Raw genomic sequence first — 17,637 nt, 5'->3', positions numbered from 1 at the left:
AATGAATCACAACTAAAGGAAAAGATGCATGATGACTAACAGGCCCAAAAAGCACTCAATGAGATTTGCCTACAAGACGAGACTCGCAAGGTAGCCACTATAGAGTTATAATTGCAAACACAACTCAAAACTTGTTTATTTGAATGGCCAAGATGAGCTTGCCGGCGAGTGAGTGAAGCATAGGAAGCCACGATAGGATAGAGGTGCGGACCCTTAGAGTGTCATAACTTGGCAGAAAATGACACTTAAATACCATAACTTGGCGAGAAAGGGACACTTAAATACCATAACTTTCGAAATATACTTTTAAGTACCAAAATCGAGCAAAGTGGATCACTTGAGTGCCAATCCGGCCAAAATCTAGCCAAATTGCATATGTGGCATTTTTTCAGCGAAACGAGTACAAAATGATGCCGTTTTGCACGCCGATGTGGCCAAATAATGCAAAACGGCGTCGTTTTGGGTTGACGTGTTAAAAAAATAATGTAAAAATTAATTAAATTAAATTTAAATTTTAAAAATAATAAATTAAATATTTTTTTTTTTAAAGGGAGGGGGAACGCGGTGAGGGCTTAGCCCTCGCCCACGCCACTACCGCCGCCTCCCGCCATCACCGAGAAGGGCCGGCGACGAGAGGAGGGAGGGTCGGCCGGGGTCGCCGGGCCCCGGTTAGGGGCTAGCAACCTCGGGCCGATCGGGCGGGGCTCGGAGCCCTTGCCCGGATCCGGCCGTTGGAGGGGGGAAGGAGGAGGAAGGAAAGGGGGGAAGGAGGAAGAGGAGGCAACCAGGCGGCGAGAGCTGGGGTCATCAAGCCGAGAATCCAATAGATCGGCGACAAGGGCCTGCGTGCCCTCGCCTAGATCTAGGCGAGGGCACGCAGTCCTCGCCGTCGCCTTTCGTGACGAGGGCTAAGCCCTCGGCCACGACTCGCCTTCCTCCTCCTTTTTTTTTTAAAATAATAATACTAATAATAACAATAAATAAATATAAATTATATTATTATTTTATTTTAAATTTAATTTAATTAATTTTTATATTATATTAAAATTCAAATTATGCCAAAACGACATCGTTTTGGCTGATTTAAGGGCTCTATTTTGGCCAACACCCGAAATGACGTCGCTTGGGGTGAATTAAAGTTAACTCAGCTCTCCGGCGAGCCACCTCAACAAAAAAATTAATAGTTAATTATCACATATGATTTCCGGCCGCTTCGCGGAGGTGTCCCACTTTTTTCAAATATGGCACTTAAATATACATTTCGAAAGTTATGGCACTTAAGTGTTCCTTTATACCAAGTTATGGCACTTGTAGTGTTTTTGTCCCCAATAGGATACAAGTGAGATGTCACCATTGAGTTGGAAATCAAATAAAGACCATCAAAAGAATCAACTTGGAAGAAAACTTTTCAATTTGTTGGTCCTTCGTAGAAAATGATGAACCATTAAAATTAATGGCACAAAAATTTTACAACGAAATTGAGCAACTAAGAGGAGATTGCGAGGAAGATTAGGAACATGATAGACGAGAGATAATAGTAAAGATTGAGAACCAGTACGTAAAAAGGCTTTATCAATTGAGACTTTTGTCAAATCATAAAAAGGTCTAGGATTTCATTACTATCACTAGTCATGTATGCCAACGCTCTAGTGTCAACATACCAAGTTGAATGAGATCTCACCAACCGAGAGAACCGAGGAGTCTAACGATGAGTGGCGATGAAGACATGGTTGAATTGTTGTCGACATTATAGTGTGATGTACCCAACTACGTTACAAATTTGATACGTAAGACAAGATCTAGATCCAAGAATATCTCCCTATGTGAATGGGGGAACATAGGGCTTCAAGCCACCAGAGGCCAACTGGAGGAGGTGGAGGAGACATAAGGGGGCTAATAATGATTAGGAACTGAATCCATCATCAAAAGTTACGGCCTCTATAATTATGAACTCAGTTGATCACACAAGAACCATCCACCTTATCCCTGATCAAAGTTACGGCCTCTAGAGTTACGTCCACCTCAAAATCCTTGAAACGATGGACTAGGTAAAGAGGCATGACCGATCAAAGCATGATGAATATCATATGAAGATTATGCATTCAATTTTCGAAGAAATCGTTCTTCTTGAACGAAAAGGTGTGAACTCATATCACCAAATGATAGAACCGTAGGGCCATTCCGACCATGGTGACATAAGAATTGTACACAGATAGGAGCCCATTGATGGCTTAAATCACCAAGTCCTTATCGAGACGAAGCAATTGATTGTAGTGAGAGTCCAGAATTGACTTCAGATGTTTGAAATAATCAGACATTGAATGATCGTTTTCTTTAATAGCATTCTAAAAATCAAGTTTTAGTCTTCCTTGGCCACGTAGCGATCAATAAAGCGTTGTCCTAGAGCAAGTCAAATCTCTCAAAATGTTTGAAGGCCGTGAACTTCCTGGAAAATCACAACTATGAGGTCGAATTGATCAAACTACAAATGCATTGATCTATCTTTATCGAGGTGGGATAGGAGGTATTGACCATTACAATGCCATTCTAATCATTAATAAGCTACGACAAACGCGGAAAAGATCTATCCACATAACCCAACAAATTGTTGCAGATCAAATCATGTTTAAACTGAGATTTCCATAGGAGATAATTGTCTACATCAAGTTTAATGGAGATAAGATTTGAGATGTTGGGAAGAATAAGAGATGGCGAGGTTGATTGCACAACCGTAATTTGAGCAGCAACGGTGATTGGAGCAATATAGAAGAGGGAAGAAGAGGTGAAAGTGGGCAAAGTGTTATAGGGAGCTGATGAGAAATTGGGATTAATAGATAGAGATAATAACAAGTAAAAGATGGTAGAAAAGAAAGAAAAATAGAAATGTATTGGACATTAATAAAATAGTAGTTGGAGCAAAAAAGTGTTGATTTCCAGTGGAGATGTTAAAGAATTTGATGGGTTTTCCGCTTTGATACCATGCTGATGTTTAGAATTAGAGAGAAAATAAAGATAAAGTATATAGTGGCTAAACCCCAATAAAGATTGTATATTATGTATTTACAAGAGTAACTAATTAAAGTAAGGGTACAGATAAAACATAATTACAAAAATGCCCATAATCATATAAATTACACATCAACACAAATATCCTAACTATTACCTGTCAAATCTTGCTCGATAATCTGGTTTGACTTCGAATTGTCGAAGTTATAATAATTAATCAAAACATATATATCGTTTTAAAAAACCACCTCTTAGTGCGTGCAACATAGGTAAGACACAAAGCAAATTAAGAAAAAGCAAAGACAAATCTTAACATTACCAGACACAATACAATTTACACATTTTGTTTGATAAACTAACATCTTTATTCTGTAAGTCAACTAATTTATTGTTAAATAAAATATGCAAAATTTAGTGCCAACATCTCTTTATAAGAAGTGTAATACAAGTATTAAATGTTAATGCAGCATGACGATGTGTCAAGTTTTATTATTACAAGTAAAAATTAATAAAATACTTTACTTCTATGATGGAAAAAATTATCGAAGGCTAACGGAATGTAAATTTATACAAGTGCATCAGGTTAGGATTTTTTGTGGTATTAATTTAAAAAATCATATATAGCTCATGGATTGGGCCCAATTGATCTCAAATCAAAGTTTTCTAAAAAGTGATCAGATAGGCCCAACAGTAGACCAAGTATTCTCTTTTTATCCCAATTTAAAAAGAGATAAGAGATATGGAGCTTGACTAAAATTGAAAAGAACAAACTAGCTATGAAAACATGAAGGAAAAGTAAGGGAGTCCTTTTCTTGACTTGGCCTAGGTGCATTACAACAAGCCCATTTTTTGAAGAAATTGATTTTGACATCAACTAATAAATGAAAACACAACTCTTTGCTTGTTGCCCTCTAATTCTTTCAGCTTGAATTGTGACTGGGTCATATTATCAAGGGTCTACACTATCTTGCTTGTGCGCATTATATCAGAACCTTTTTATGTGACCGGATTTCGATCTCAACAAAGAAATGAAAAGTATAACTCTTTACTTGTTACCCTCTTATTCTTTTAGCCATGGCTGGATCATATCATCGAGTGCCTACACATGTCTAGCCATGTTAACTATATATATCATTAAAAGTGAACGCGTTAAAAATCGAATAACATTTCCTATTTGGTGACTCAACAATTATATTTTTATTATAAAAAGAACATAATTTAATCTAACCCTTGGATTAATTGTGGTATTTGATACGCATTGTTAGCTTAAAAAGAAAAGAATATTGAAGCTTAGCTTCATGTTATTAATGAAGATAAAAAGGGATGTGCAAATATCCAAGCTTTACCATTGGTGTCCCACACCCAACTCAAAAGTTCAAAGTTGGCAAGCCCGTAGCCCATAATCTCTCTATACAAAGTATGTCGCAATCGGACATCGCAATAAGAGTCATTCAAAGATTCGCTCACGATGTGAGTTGAACCCATGAATGTGTGGAAGACAGGTGACCCTTTTACCACTAGACAAACCACCTTGGTGGTCAAAGAAATACAAATCTGAACATTATAAACACTATTGTATTCTACAAGCTTATGCTAGGTAATTAAGTAACTTCATTAGGAGGAATTTATTTTCCAATTCTCTTTTGAGAGCTTTTGCCTTTAAGCATGGTTTTTCTCTAATTTTTTTCAAACTAGCCAAATATGCAACCTTTGGTTGTTTTGAATTCTCCATTTTAACATGGATGAATGTATCCACAAACTCTTGTAATCTCCCAAATTGAGATTCCTATTTGCTTTTTATTTAACTTGACCTATATTACATATTTTCATGCATAAAGACAAGGATTGCCCTCCCCAATGGCCAATCACCTTTTTTCTCTATTATTTATTTATTTATTTACTCCCTTGCAAATGCCAACTCAGCTAGGGTGTTCTTTCATGGAAATAACTGCCTTCCTCTATGTGATGACCTTCCTTGAATTAGGGTTTTCATTTTCCTGATGTACCCAGTTTGATCGAGTCCAAGAAGGTGGTCCGACGCTTGGAAAAGAAAAAACGAGTCTACCGAGTTGGAGCACCCCAACTCATCTTCCTCCAATACTTTAAAGAACCCTAGAAGGAGTAACATTTTCGCCATTAAGGGTCTACCTAGTTCAAACACGTAGAACATTCTTCAAGGTCCAAGCCGTTGATTCAAAGGGCAAAGTCTTCCTCTAGACAAAGAAACTATCGATATACAGCACTGCCATATATAAAACCTTTGAATTTCCAAGAAGCCAAGACCACGACCAAGTCCGCGGTCCTCCTTCCTCGTACCGTGTTCAAGAGCACACGAATACTTTGAATTGCAAGGTTAAAAGTTTCCACAAACTTTCACTCCTCCAAACCCTTAACAAAGCTCCAAATCAGAAAGAAAGAGGGACGGAGGGGGGAGAGAGAGAGAGAGAGAGAGACTACAAAAAGCAGCATTTACCTTCTCCCATTTAAATATATCATATCATGTCCTAAGTTGGCTTATTCATCTTCCAAAATTTCTGACGGCCAACGACCCATCATACGCAAACACACCAGAAGGAAAAAAATTCAAAACACCTCCGGAAAAGATGGACGACACCATAAATTCAATCCTTCGAGGTTGCAGGTTGGCCAGAGACCTTGAGCACAACCTCCCCAACTTGGCCAACCAACCAAACCTTCTTGCCGTCTCCTGTGAACAGATCATCCAGGTCTTCAGCGTCATTCGAGAACGGCTCAGGCACAATCCTCTAGACGCTGGCTCAGGCAGGTACCGCGAGATGCAAGAGATGCGTCGGTCAGAGGTTCAAGCCGGTAGTGGCAGCAGTAATCTCGAGGAATGGCTGAAGTCGTCAGGCTATGCACAGAGCATTCTCCAGCAAACACAGTGTTGGGCCGGGACGAGCGGAGCAAGAACAGGCAACACAGAGGGGCCAATGGAAGCCATGGGTGCGGTGGCGATGGGGGAGGGTCCTTTTGTGAGACTTGGTGGTGGAGGGGAAGAGATGCAGGCACCGGATGTGTCATCAGATCGTCGAAGATCTGCTTCCTCGTCCTCAGAAAGAACAAGAAGAAGGTACGAAAATCTCTTAGGTTCTGACTTTGATGAAATCAATGTACATTGGACACAGTCAGATACAATTGCGTGGTTTAGATTATATAATATTTATTGGTCTGCATTATGGTCTTCTGAATGGATAGAGTGGATTAATTAGAGTTCCTTTGGCGTAAGAGAGGAAAGTAAAAGACGTTTACTTCCCGCGTCAGGCTAGATAGTTTTGTTCATCAGTCTATTTATCTGTTTGCAATGGCCTAACTTTAAAACCGGAGTCATCGTAAGTACAGTGGTGAGATTATCCATGGGTTGATTATAATCAAGCTTTTATCTTCGTTTAGTGTGTTTAAGATATAGTTTATATACTTGTGGCTTTGTGCAACAAGTTCAAGAAATTTCAACTCGGTTTCACCGCCATATTGTTATTGCAGTTCTTCCTTCTGCTCTTAATCCCGTCTTCCTTTGTGTTTTCTATCTCTTAATTAGAAAACAAACCAAGATTTTGCTAAATTTTCAAACCACGCAATTTGAAAACCACGTACCTTGAGGTGAAACTTTCCCATAGACCGAGCGAGATATTTCTGAGTCTCAATCAGTATTTCTCCGTTTTTCAATAACCTCTGGAACATGCCATCTTCCTCTCTTAGCGATCACGCAATTTGGCTTGGCACATGAAAGCATTCATGCCCTTCCCCACTTGAAATGTGAAAGCTGGACTATCTCCTAAACCCAATTCATACCTTGCTCAATCGGTGCTTATCGGTTAATGCCCTGTCCCTCAATGTGGCTTGTTGGGTACCTCTTGGGGCTTTCGACGATTCCCCAACATGATGAACGCCCCCAATTACTTTTGACTCACCCGATGTACGATCCAAGGGTAACCGAAAGCAACATAGGAACGAAGAAAGGAAAAGAGAGGGGGGGCATGACAAAGAAAGCAAGAATTTTCTGAGTTGGTTCTTCGAAAAGGCTCTCCATCGGGACGTTACTTCTTAGTAAAGAACTCCACCACGCTAAGCTCCGCATCTGGTTTGGCCCCTTTCATTGCATATTCAATAATTAAACCCTTCATCCTGGCGGCACTAGCGTTGACTTTCTTAGGCCACCCAGTTTCTTGAAAATTGGCGAGCAAGCACGAGGATGTTACGCACTCATTGGTTTCGCTCTTAACGATAAGCTATCTAATTCGTATGGTTTTGCTTCGTGTTTTAATTATACTTTTCGTTAGCATCGAGATGAAACGTGCCCTTGGTCCTTGGATCTCTGGGTGAATATACCTGGAAAGTGTCATGTCTTTTCCCTCTTTTAGGGATTACAGTGTTTATTTTTTTTTCTTCAATCTTTTAGGTTTTACAATGTTTATTTTTCTTCAATCTTTTCCAGGAATAGTGACGCGGAGAAAAGGACGATTAGGGTTCCAGCACCAAGAATGGGCAACACGGAGATCCCGCCAGAGGATGGCTACACTTGGCGAAAGTATGGTCAAAAGGAGATTCTTGGGTCAAAATTCCCGAGGTATGTCGTTGACCCCACCACACCCTCCTCCCCCTTGCCCTAATCACACGTCAATAATACCACCTTCGAGGAAAATGACATCCTTAAAATTCATATATACCGTGTTCACATTATGATTAGAAAAGAATTCATCTGTGAACTAATTTGAATCTCAGATTATATCTATTAAAACGATGCTCTCATGTATATTGTGTTTGGGTAGATGAACGGACATGAGTTGACACATTCAAAGTCTTCAGCCACATCTTCCGTTTACCATACCACCATGGCTTTTCCAACTCCATTATCTGTCAACATCTTTTTATTTTATTGTCTCCGGAAATTGTAGTGCGGGTGAGTACCGGTAATATCATACATAGGATGTCCGTTCACCCCAGAAAAACCCGACATCGATGGATTTTTTAACTTCTTCCTTCTGTTCAACGGTCAAATGGTGTCCAAGCCGATTTCTACGCACCTTCTTCAGATCGGTTGAGTTTGATTTCTTGTTGAAGCGGTGATGAAAAGGGAAATGCATGCTGTAGAGGTGACATAAAGCAGAGATTATCTCCTATAATAGACCCAATACACTTTCTTTTAGAGATACTGTACACATATTTTCCCGGTGGGGTCTAACGGAATCTTCGCAAACTTAGAAGGATCAATCAAATCGAGTCCAACAAGACTTTGACCCCGTATTTTACCAATTAAAGTTGATCAGTCATCATCAAATTAAGAAGTATCGACGAAGGGAGGAAGTGCTGAACGGTCTACTAATTTGCCGGTCATCGTGACTTGAAAGAGTGCCACTAAAATTGAACGAAGTATTTGACCGGACAGCACATAGTATGATGAGAGATAATGTACTTAAAACAGTGTTACTAACAAATACTACTAACTTATAAAGAATTATTCGACTAGAATAATCGTTAATTAAGTGTAAATTTACCCTTTATGAATGTAGAGGATCTCATTTCTTTATGACAATCACTTGAGGAAATTCTTTTTTTCATGATAGGTGTGTGAAAGCTTGTGCACAAATGCATGTGAATTGTAGAGTTTTATTTATGAAAGAACAATCTTTCGATACGATGGTATACCAAGCGACGTTGACGTGTAAGTTTCTCCCTTGCAGGGGCTACTATAGGTGTACCCATCAAAAGCTGTACCACTGCCCTGCCAAGAAGCAAGTGCAGCGGCTCGACAACGACCCGTTCACGTTCGAGGTCATGTACCGCGGTGACCACACATGCCATATGTCCTCAACCGCACCATCGATTCCACCCCCGCCGCCAGCTTCGCTAGATATGGCCCCCATCGCTGCCACACAGCCAATTTCGGCATCTGTATCAGCCCCGCTACCCAGATGGCTACCGGTGGACTTCGGCATGGGCGGTGCGAGCGGGAGCAGAAACATGGCGGTCGGAGGTAGTGTGGCCGCGGCAGCGAGGCGGGCCCTTCCACTAGCGGAAGTAGACGTGGTAAAGAGGCTGAGTATCCACTGGTGGCAGATTTGGCGGATGCAATGTTTAATTCCGGCAGCAGCAGCACCAATAGCATGGACTTCATCTTCCCATCTTCCACGGAAGATAAAAGGGAGGAAGACGATAAAAAGATTGATGACTGATGAGCACCGAGAGGACAAGAGAAGTAGCTGTTTCGATAATATTTTTCTGGGGAAAGTTTTGAATAATTGCTTTAAATTGATGAATTGGTGAATTGATGATTAGCATTTTCCTAGCAATTACCATGTTGTAATTATTATTCCAGGTACATTCTTTAGAACCCAATGTAACAGAACATTGGTCGCTCGACTGTACCCGAAGGTGATCGCATTATGCATTTTGATTTGTCGCCCATGTACTGGTTTTTGACTGTCAGAGGTACCAGGCTAAATGTTTTTGTACCTGTGTAGAAGAGATTAATTCAGAGATAAAGAGATTGAAATCTAGTTGTGGAATTCTATCATTTCGTGTCCAATAAGGATTTCTTTTATTGTCGATAGGCGTAATAAAGTCGTTGGATACACAGTGACCGGTGATTTTGTTTCCAGATAAAATGTTGGGAATTTACCAACACTATGAGCAAATCAGCAGCTTTTTTTTTCTTGTCCTCATATATTGCAAAATTGGCACTTTCTTCACTAACTACCGTCTATTAGTCATAGATTGTCAACAATTCGAATTTACCAACTCTTGTATGCAGAAATCAACCAAAATTAGAATGACTTACCAATTTTTGTAGGCAGAATTAGGGCATAATTGGTAACATGTTGAAAGTGTCCGATTCTTATTTTTTTGCCCCCCGAAATAAATAAATAAATAAATAAAGTAGAAATCCGTTTAATAACTTTTTTATTCCCAACAATAGAATTGGAACAAAATCAAGAAGTAAAAAAAAAAAAAAAAAAGTTACTTATTTATTCCCAGGAATAACTCCAAAATCAAGCCCTTCATTTTTTTTGTTTTCTTTTCTTTTTCCTCTTCTTCTTCCTCTAACTAGTTGCCAACCTTGTCAGCCCGAGCACGGCAAGTTGCCAATGGTTGGATGAGCTCAACCTAACCAAGGGTCGGTGAGGCTCCCTAAGACCAAAGAACCAACAAGAAGAATAATAAAAGGAAAAGGGGGGGGAATGTAATAAATTTATTAAAAAATTAAAAGAAATTCTAAGTTACAAAAATATTTGAGAATTGTACCCAACAATTTCTATTCTGAAATAGAAATTTTGTAAAGTTACTAAATGTCTTCAAATGCTCAAAAACTTATTTTGAGCATAAATTGTTCCTATCAACATAATAGTTACCAAACACACCATTAGTCATAGATAGATCGGTCAAAAAGAATCATAAACCCATTTATTAACCCATATATGATGAAGTGAGTTGTTATATGAATTAATTATATTCAACAAATAGGTTATAAGTAAGTTTACATTACTTAGACTCAATCCACTTCTCTCTTTGTTCTCTCTCGCATTTACTCGATCTCGTGCTCAATCACTCCCTACTCTTATCTCAATTTGGATATGAGTTTTCCTAGATTGTATTAAATATAGAAGTGTTTTATGAATATAGGTTGAATCAAGTATGATTCACTAAATTTGTATTGTATGGAAATTGATTTATCTAAGTCAAATAATTTTTTACTCGATCTGACCAACCCTTTTAACAAGTCTAGTCATAGGTTATTAACTCTTGCTTGAGTTGCTTATCAACGTTTAATTTTTTTTTAATTCACCAAATTTTTTATGAAGTTATCAACTTTTAATTCCATTAACTAGTAACACCTTACATTCACTAACTATGTTAGAGATTACTAACCAAAATTAGCATATTAACTTGCAAAATTAGGTACCACTTATATGTTAGCAATGCGCCAAATCAAGACCAAATGTAAGAACTAAAAATAAAATCGAGAAACTGACTATCATAAACTTCATTATGAATTAATGATAATCACGAATTATGAGATTGTTTGGATAAGAGATTAATCTTAAGATAACTAAAACCTTAATCATCCTTCAGAAATCAATCTGGGACATAAAAGTTGATGTGCCAACTCAAACTACACCCAAAATAATTTATTTATTTTTTACCAAAAAGAGAAAAGGCAGATCTAACAAGTGGAATATGCAATTACATGAGGTCGTCAAAGAAGAGAAAATTCAGCTCCTTTTTTTGACAATATTTTCCCTTTGTTTTGGTTCTAGAACATCCATTCCCCTTTCCTCAAGCATATATGCTGTCACTTCCCAACAAGTCCAAGTCCAGGATGCCCGAAAAGTAAGCATTTCTCGAAACTTGGGAACGAAGCATAGAATAGAACCCTCTAAAACAAAAAAAAAAAAAAAAAAAAAAAAAAATTAATTTTAAAAAAAAACACACACACACACAAAGAAAGCGCATGTGAACGTGATTTCCTCGGGATCTCCAGTAGCTGCCTCCCGAAAGTTGTCATCATGATTAACAAAGGAGGTGATCTTTTCACGATAGAAAGATCAAATCCATGTGGAATGAATCTTTTGAGAGCGAACGATGCCTCCCGCTTTCACACGTTATTGACGATGATAATGTAATTTGAGTCGGATCAAATGGGCAGATCACGAACTTTGTCAATCATCCACACGTGCCTCTTTCATCGAGACATTTGCCGGGGCGGTTTCGTGAAATATGGGATGAGATCTTTGCGTGGGCACCAAAGTCGGCACTGATCATGAACCCGGGCGCAAAGGGTCAAGTAACCAACATGGAGGTCTGTACTGACTGGGCCATGATCAGAAAGAGAGATGCGGAAGAACTTTCAACAAAGAAGAGTAGTAATCATGGCTTTCTTGAAATTTCTCACGACATGCGCCTCCGGACGGAAGTCCTTTGAAAAGATCAGCATGTGGGGGTCGCTATCAGTTCTTTCGATGTCTGAGGGACGACAGGAGCGTGATTTTTAGGGTTCTTGATTTGCAGTGGGAGGTGGGCCTTCTAGAATCATTTAACATCATAATCATGATGTGATGAGCGATTGCCCTCTCATCTTTCTGCGACGTACGCATTTTTGGGTTAAGGGGTGATGGATTTTATTGCAGAAGACGTTCGGCGAGGAACCCTTTTTTTCTGTTCATACGGGGCTTGTGACTAGAGAGGCACAATCAAGAACGTACTGAAATCGTCCCCAATCGCTCTACATTCGGAAGCTGTTTCATCAAGAGTTGCTCCTGGTAAGTGAAAGTATTCCAGTTTTCTAGACGTCCATGTCATGTTACGCTCGATTCAGAGCATTAAACAGCTTCCATGTTTGTCTTCATCGCTGTTTATCCATCGATAATGATGGGTTCAAGTGGGAACGCTCGAAAGTTGATGAGAACCACACACTCCAGGGTCCATAACTAAAAAGGCTGAAATGGATGGTAAAACAACAGTTGGACACAGATTGATTGATTGATTGAGAGAGAGAGAGAGAGAGAGAGGGGGGGGTTTCCTTGTCTTCATGTTCTAATTTTTCTCGTTATTTAGTCTGCAGTTCCACCAATTTTCAACTTTAATCCTTTGAGTACGCTTTGTCTTTGATCTTCTCACTTTTAGCGACAGCTCTGTCCCACTTTGCCTTTACATCTTCTGCTTGTGGAAGAAAACCGATTTCTTATCCTTCCCCCCAAGATATAATTACCTAGCAACTTCTTGGAAGATTCCTTTGCGATTTGATGTGTTGAGGTACAGTGGGACTAAAATGCACATCATCGAGTGTTTCCCTTGGAATATCAACTACCTTAATTCTCATGGACAGCTCATTCTCTAGTTTAACTATAGTGAGGATTATGTTGACTGTATTCCTTTCAAGCGTTTTGTTCAAGATATTTAACTAGAAAGCTCATGATCTTTAGTTATATCTATAGTTATAACTTGTAAAGCGACGATTATACACTCTAACAAAAGAAAATCGTGCGTAAATTTCAAAACGGTAGCATAATCTTTTTAAAAGTTTCGCCATAATCGATACAACCGAGCCTATCTAACTTTATCCGAATTCAATGCATATTCAATTTTTCCTGTTCACACTTTTCTTTTCACATCTTATAGTTTGACAGATTGGAGTACCAACTGGTCCCACTGGTGTGGAAACAAAGCTCCACTAATGAAGAGATCAAATAATTAACCATACTTTTCTCTGAGGCCAAACGGTTTTAACCCATAATGGGACTTGCTCAAAAGAGAAATGCAAATAAAAGAATCCATCAAATCATTCACGCTATCATTAATCCCATCAACAACGTAATCTTTTCGTAGTAGCAAGCTGTTATTTCCGTGGAACAAAAGGAAAGATAGAGGCACTCGCCAGTCTAGTCTGACTTTTCTATACCCCGAATTAGTTTCTACGCTCCCACCTCACTAGCCAAAAATTCACTTTCATCAAAGGAGAAATCACCATCAAAGCTAACGCTACGGCGCAGAAAATCCATCCCGAGAGCATGAGAATCAGCATCGTCCCCAAAAGGGTACACGGTGGGGACGGCAGGTTCACCGTTAGCATTATCAAAACCCATCCTTTCTGAGGAAACTGAAGCTGGGTCATTTGGCTGATCAGATGATCCAAGAGCCGTAATGAGAAACAAGTCCGCGGATGAGACAATGTCATTGGTCAGGTCGCTTCTGGCTTCTTCCCTGAGCTCTTGCTTTATGGGGAAAGATTCACCAACACAGGTATCAGGATCTGTGATGAGCATTCGTGGAGTCTTCATGATGTCCCTGCACGTGTGGACTCCAATGTATGTGATGTGGAACTTCTCAGGATCGTCCTCCGTTCTTTGGACCTGCTTGGCTGCTTTGCAGCCTTGGTCATACTTGTGCGTGCACCTGAAGTAGCTCCTGCATTCGTATAACATATTCAAGAAAAGAATTTAGTGAAAATCATTCAGTTTGCTTTCTGAAATGAGTGGCTAAAATTGCCTATGCTGTACGGAAAAAGGCCATTTTTTTCCCTTCTCGGTCATAAATAAGAGGCAGCCAAGATTCAAGAAGAGTGATTTCATGTGGGTTAAGAATTTGAAAATACTTCAAGGGCACAGACCTTGGGTGCTTGGCGTTGAGGATCATTTTTTGGCCATATTTTCTCCATGCATGATTATCTTGGGTAGTGGAAGAGACTTTGATCCATGTCTGAGATGCCTTACTGCAAGCACAAAACAAAAAAGGGAAAATTGAAAGCATTAGATCCAAGATCATAATTGGTGGATTTGTCTGCTGCAGCAGGATATAATCCGAAAGTATTATCCCAGGAACTGGAAACGAACGATAAATCCACTGATCACAGCGACCGTACGGTCAGGCACCAGAAGGCAAATTTAAGCATCAATCAGTGCATCCATGGTGCATCTGTGTGAAGAAGATTGAACATTTCCAACTTCTCAAGATTCTCAGTCCCATCTTTTTGCAGCTTAATTAGTTTAGTGATGAAGAGAAACCCCGGAAAATACAAAAAAGAGCATCTGAAGAGCAAGAAACTTAATCAAGAAGTGAGCCAAAATATACATAATTAGTGTGATGCGAACCTTTCTTGATCGCACCTCCTCTTGTGACAGCCACTCCGATCCTTCAGATTGAGCCGCCTCTTGCTGTCGCCGGACTCGCCGGAGCTCGGCGAGACCTGGTGGTCATGACCAGCAGACGCGGACTCGCAGCAAGATCCGAGGACGGAGAGGCCTTCCGCGAAAGATCTCAAGATCTTCTCCGCAAGCTCCTCAGCCGACAACGACCGGGAACCGTCAGAGCCGTCCCGACTGGGCGGGTTCTGGAGGAGGAGCTGGAGCTGAATTGCCGCGCACCTTCCTCGAAGCAGCTCCTCCACCACCCTTTTCGTCTTGACCACGGCTGATGCTGACGGCGAACCCTCCTCCCCCGGCCAATCAGTCCCCATTCGTCCTGCTCTCTCTTTCTCTCCGTGCTCTTTCCGGGAGGTTGGCTAGAGAGTTTCCTGAGATTATCTCGAAAGTGCAGAGAAGGAGAGCGGCAAATGAGTGGAAAAAGTAGAGGAAAGGGATATATATCGAAAGCCGAAATAGAGAGGAGGAAGAGAAAGATCGAGGAAACATGCGAGTGCAGACAAACGACCGAAAAGGGTGGTAGCACCGTGCTTACAAAGCCAGGCGTGACGTCGCGGGGGTGATCCGCGGCTGACGCCGGGCCTTTTATTGCCCTCGGCCCCGCCTCCTGCGGAAAAGAAAAGGGACGAGAAACGTGCATGAGAAAGAGATAAGGTCGAAGTAGGATTTTTTTAGACAAAATTATCTTCAAAATAAAACCATTCTAGGATATAAAGAATTAAAAACTACTAACCGCGACTTTTGGACAGAGGGCTAATCAGGGAAAATTTAGAACTATAGTAAAAATTGATGATTTTCTTTTTGACAAAAAAAATTGGGTAAATTTGGGATTAGACATAAAGTTTGGGTTTTTTTTAGACAAAAGAAAAGTTTGGGGGAGATTTTAGTTTAAACCTAAAGTTTGGGTTTTTCTAAGAAAAAAAGTTTGGGGCAGATTTAGAATTGGATATAAAGTTTAGGGTTTTTTATGAGACAAAAATAAGTTCGAGATAAATCTGAGATTGGACCTAAAGTTTGGAGATTTTTTTGGAATTGGCCCTTTCTTGGAACCTAGAACCAAATCTACATACCAATCCTAGTTCTACTCAGGTTCTACTAGTATGAACCGTCACGTTAAAAATTACCACTTACTTCTACAATTCACTCTGGCAACTACTTATATTTAGACATACTTAGAATATGAAATATTACAAAGTAAAAGTCACAATCACAAAATAGAAACTTGGACTAGTGATTTGAAAATATATACTCATCATTCATGGAATGCCACAGGATCACGTGAAAACATAAACGAAGGAAAAAAAATAGAAAAACTTATTTCAGGTTCAAGTTCCACCTATCTAAAATATGAACTTACATGTTGAAATAGATTATTTTGGAATTTGGAATCAGACGAGTCCCACTAGTCCAATTCTTCAATTCCAAAACTATGCTCATCCCTAGTATTTTGACAGAAATTCTGGCAATATTGATGAGATTTTTTTTCCTCCAAATGAGACGATTCAAAGGCTTTTTGTCAAAAGGGCTCAATCATTTTTCTCATTTTTATTTCCTCTTTCTTTTGGGGTTTTTTTCTTGGTTTTTTCCTTCTTTCTTTGGTTTGCTATTTATGAAAAAGGCTGATGGAACCTTGATGGTGCAGGAAAAAGAACCGCTTGCAGCCATAAGATAAGGAGGACCACACAAAGAAGCGACCCTGCCTGGTCAGACTTTATCTCTACTTAGTCCTCCATTATCTGCATGGTACTATGTTTTCGACTTTACATCAAACAAAAGGTCGGTTCGGCCCTACTCGTTAATGCTAAGAAACATGTCACAAAGATTTCAGGAGCTTTGGCTAACTTTTTGTGCATCTTCAGTTATCACTTTCCACGAGTGCGTTATGCTTATACGGGCAACGAAAAATCTAGAAAATTATCAAAAAAAATTTATTGGTACGTACATCTTCAATTATTAATGGTATCTAGCAAGGGTCGAACTTGCTAGTCTCACCATCTTTAGGCCAAGCTGCAGAGGTTGACAAGGTGCAACCTCTGTTGAGCCTTGCTCGAAGCTAGCAAGGCTAACCCTTTGACGGCGTGAGAGGCCCATCCTCACTGGCCCTCGCTTGTGGCCATCCGCCATTAAGGAGGCCAATGACTGCGAGAGAAAAAAGGAAAAATGAGGGAAGAAAACAAAAAAATTATAACAAATATATGAAAATTGTACACATTAATGCCAATGGTGTCACATAAGATTTCAGTTATCCACATTAGCAATTTCTAGCCAAAATTAGTTGAATGGACTATATTAACAAATTTTCAAAAGATTTATGAAGATTTATGAATAAATTGATCAAATTAGAAGGTTTATAATTGAAATAGCAAAAATACAATAGATTTATGACTTTTTTTATACTTATCCCGAGAAAATGCATTTTGAAATAATATCATCTATTTCTTTTCTTTTTTTTTACACTTAAAACATCGAGATTGATTGACCTCATAATATTTTTAATAGGATGATGGTGTGAATTCTATGAGAAAATTACCAAAAAAATTCTAAATATATTGCACTTAAGCTAATTTGGTGGTAAATTCTTCAATTGTACCAATTGAGTTCTAAACATTGTAACATTTTGTCAGCTGAGTTCGTTCGACAAATTTTAGTTGAAAATCATTGACGTGAATGTATGTATTGTCACGTAGGACACCTAGTGTTGATATGGGCAATTTATTCGATTTTTTAAATTGATTTTTATTTAATTTTTCTTTCTTATTTTTAACAAGTCTGGCTAGGGTCGGTGACCATTACCGACCACAGGGTGCCAGCTGCAAAGCCCTCACTATTAGTGAGCAAGGGTTGCAAAATTTCTTAAAAAAACTACCCACGCTAGTAGCACATTAGTGATTTTTAGGCTAAAATTAATCGAATAGATTCAATTGGTAGAACATAAAAAGTTTATGTATTCAATTAGTACAATTATAAAATTTAGGAC

At 39.3% G+C, this 17,637-nt stretch overlaps 2 protein-coding genes across 4 annotated transcripts; one reads left to right on the top strand and one right to left on the bottom strand.

Moving 5' to 3' along the window:
• Positions 1-5,443: 5,443 nt before the first annotated feature.
• Positions 5,444-9,197, top strand: LOC104423328 (WRKY transcription factor 55). Its single transcript, XM_010035835.3, is given in 4 exon segments — positions 5,444-6,097; positions 7,460-7,591; positions 8,706-9,009; positions 9,012-9,197. Coding segments are annotated over 4 exon segments (1,110 nt in total). The 5' UTR covers positions 5,444-5,609.
• A 4,092-nt stretch (positions 9,198-13,289) lies between these two features.
• On the bottom strand, positions 13,290-15,325 carry LOC104420978 (WRKY DNA-binding transcription factor 70). 3 transcript variants are annotated; one of them, XM_039303323.1, is made up of 4 exons: positions 15,196-15,325; positions 14,610-15,031; positions 14,129-14,230; positions 13,290-13,926 (listed from the first exon to the last, which is right to left on the bottom strand). In XM_039303323.1, the coding sequence occupies exons 2-4, from the start codon at positions 14,972-14,974 to the stop codon at positions 13,434-13,436; spliced, it is 960 nt and encodes a 319-aa protein (XP_039159257.1). In that variant the 5' UTR covers positions 14,975-15,031; positions 15,196-15,325; the 3' UTR covers positions 13,290-13,433. The 3 variants fall into 3 exon arrangements, with proteins under 3 accessions (XP_039159257.1, XP_010031073.1, XP_010031072.1); XM_010032771.3 differs by lacking the exon at positions 15,196-15,325 and having other exon boundaries at positions 14,625-15,187; XM_010032770.3 differs by lacking the exon at positions 15,196-15,325 and having other exon boundaries at positions 14,610-15,185.
• Positions 15,326-17,637: the final 2,312 nt, after the last annotated feature.

Source organism: Eucalyptus grandis, chromosome 10, assembly GCF_016545825.1.
Source record: "Eucalyptus grandis isolate ANBG69807.140 chromosome 10, ASM1654582v1, whole genome shotgun sequence".
NCBI lineage: Eukaryota > Viridiplantae > Streptophyta > Magnoliopsida > Myrtales > Myrtaceae > Eucalyptus > Eucalyptus grandis.
The sequence above is the reverse complement of the archived record's forward strand: the minus strand, read 5'-3'. Positions and strand labels throughout refer to the sequence as shown.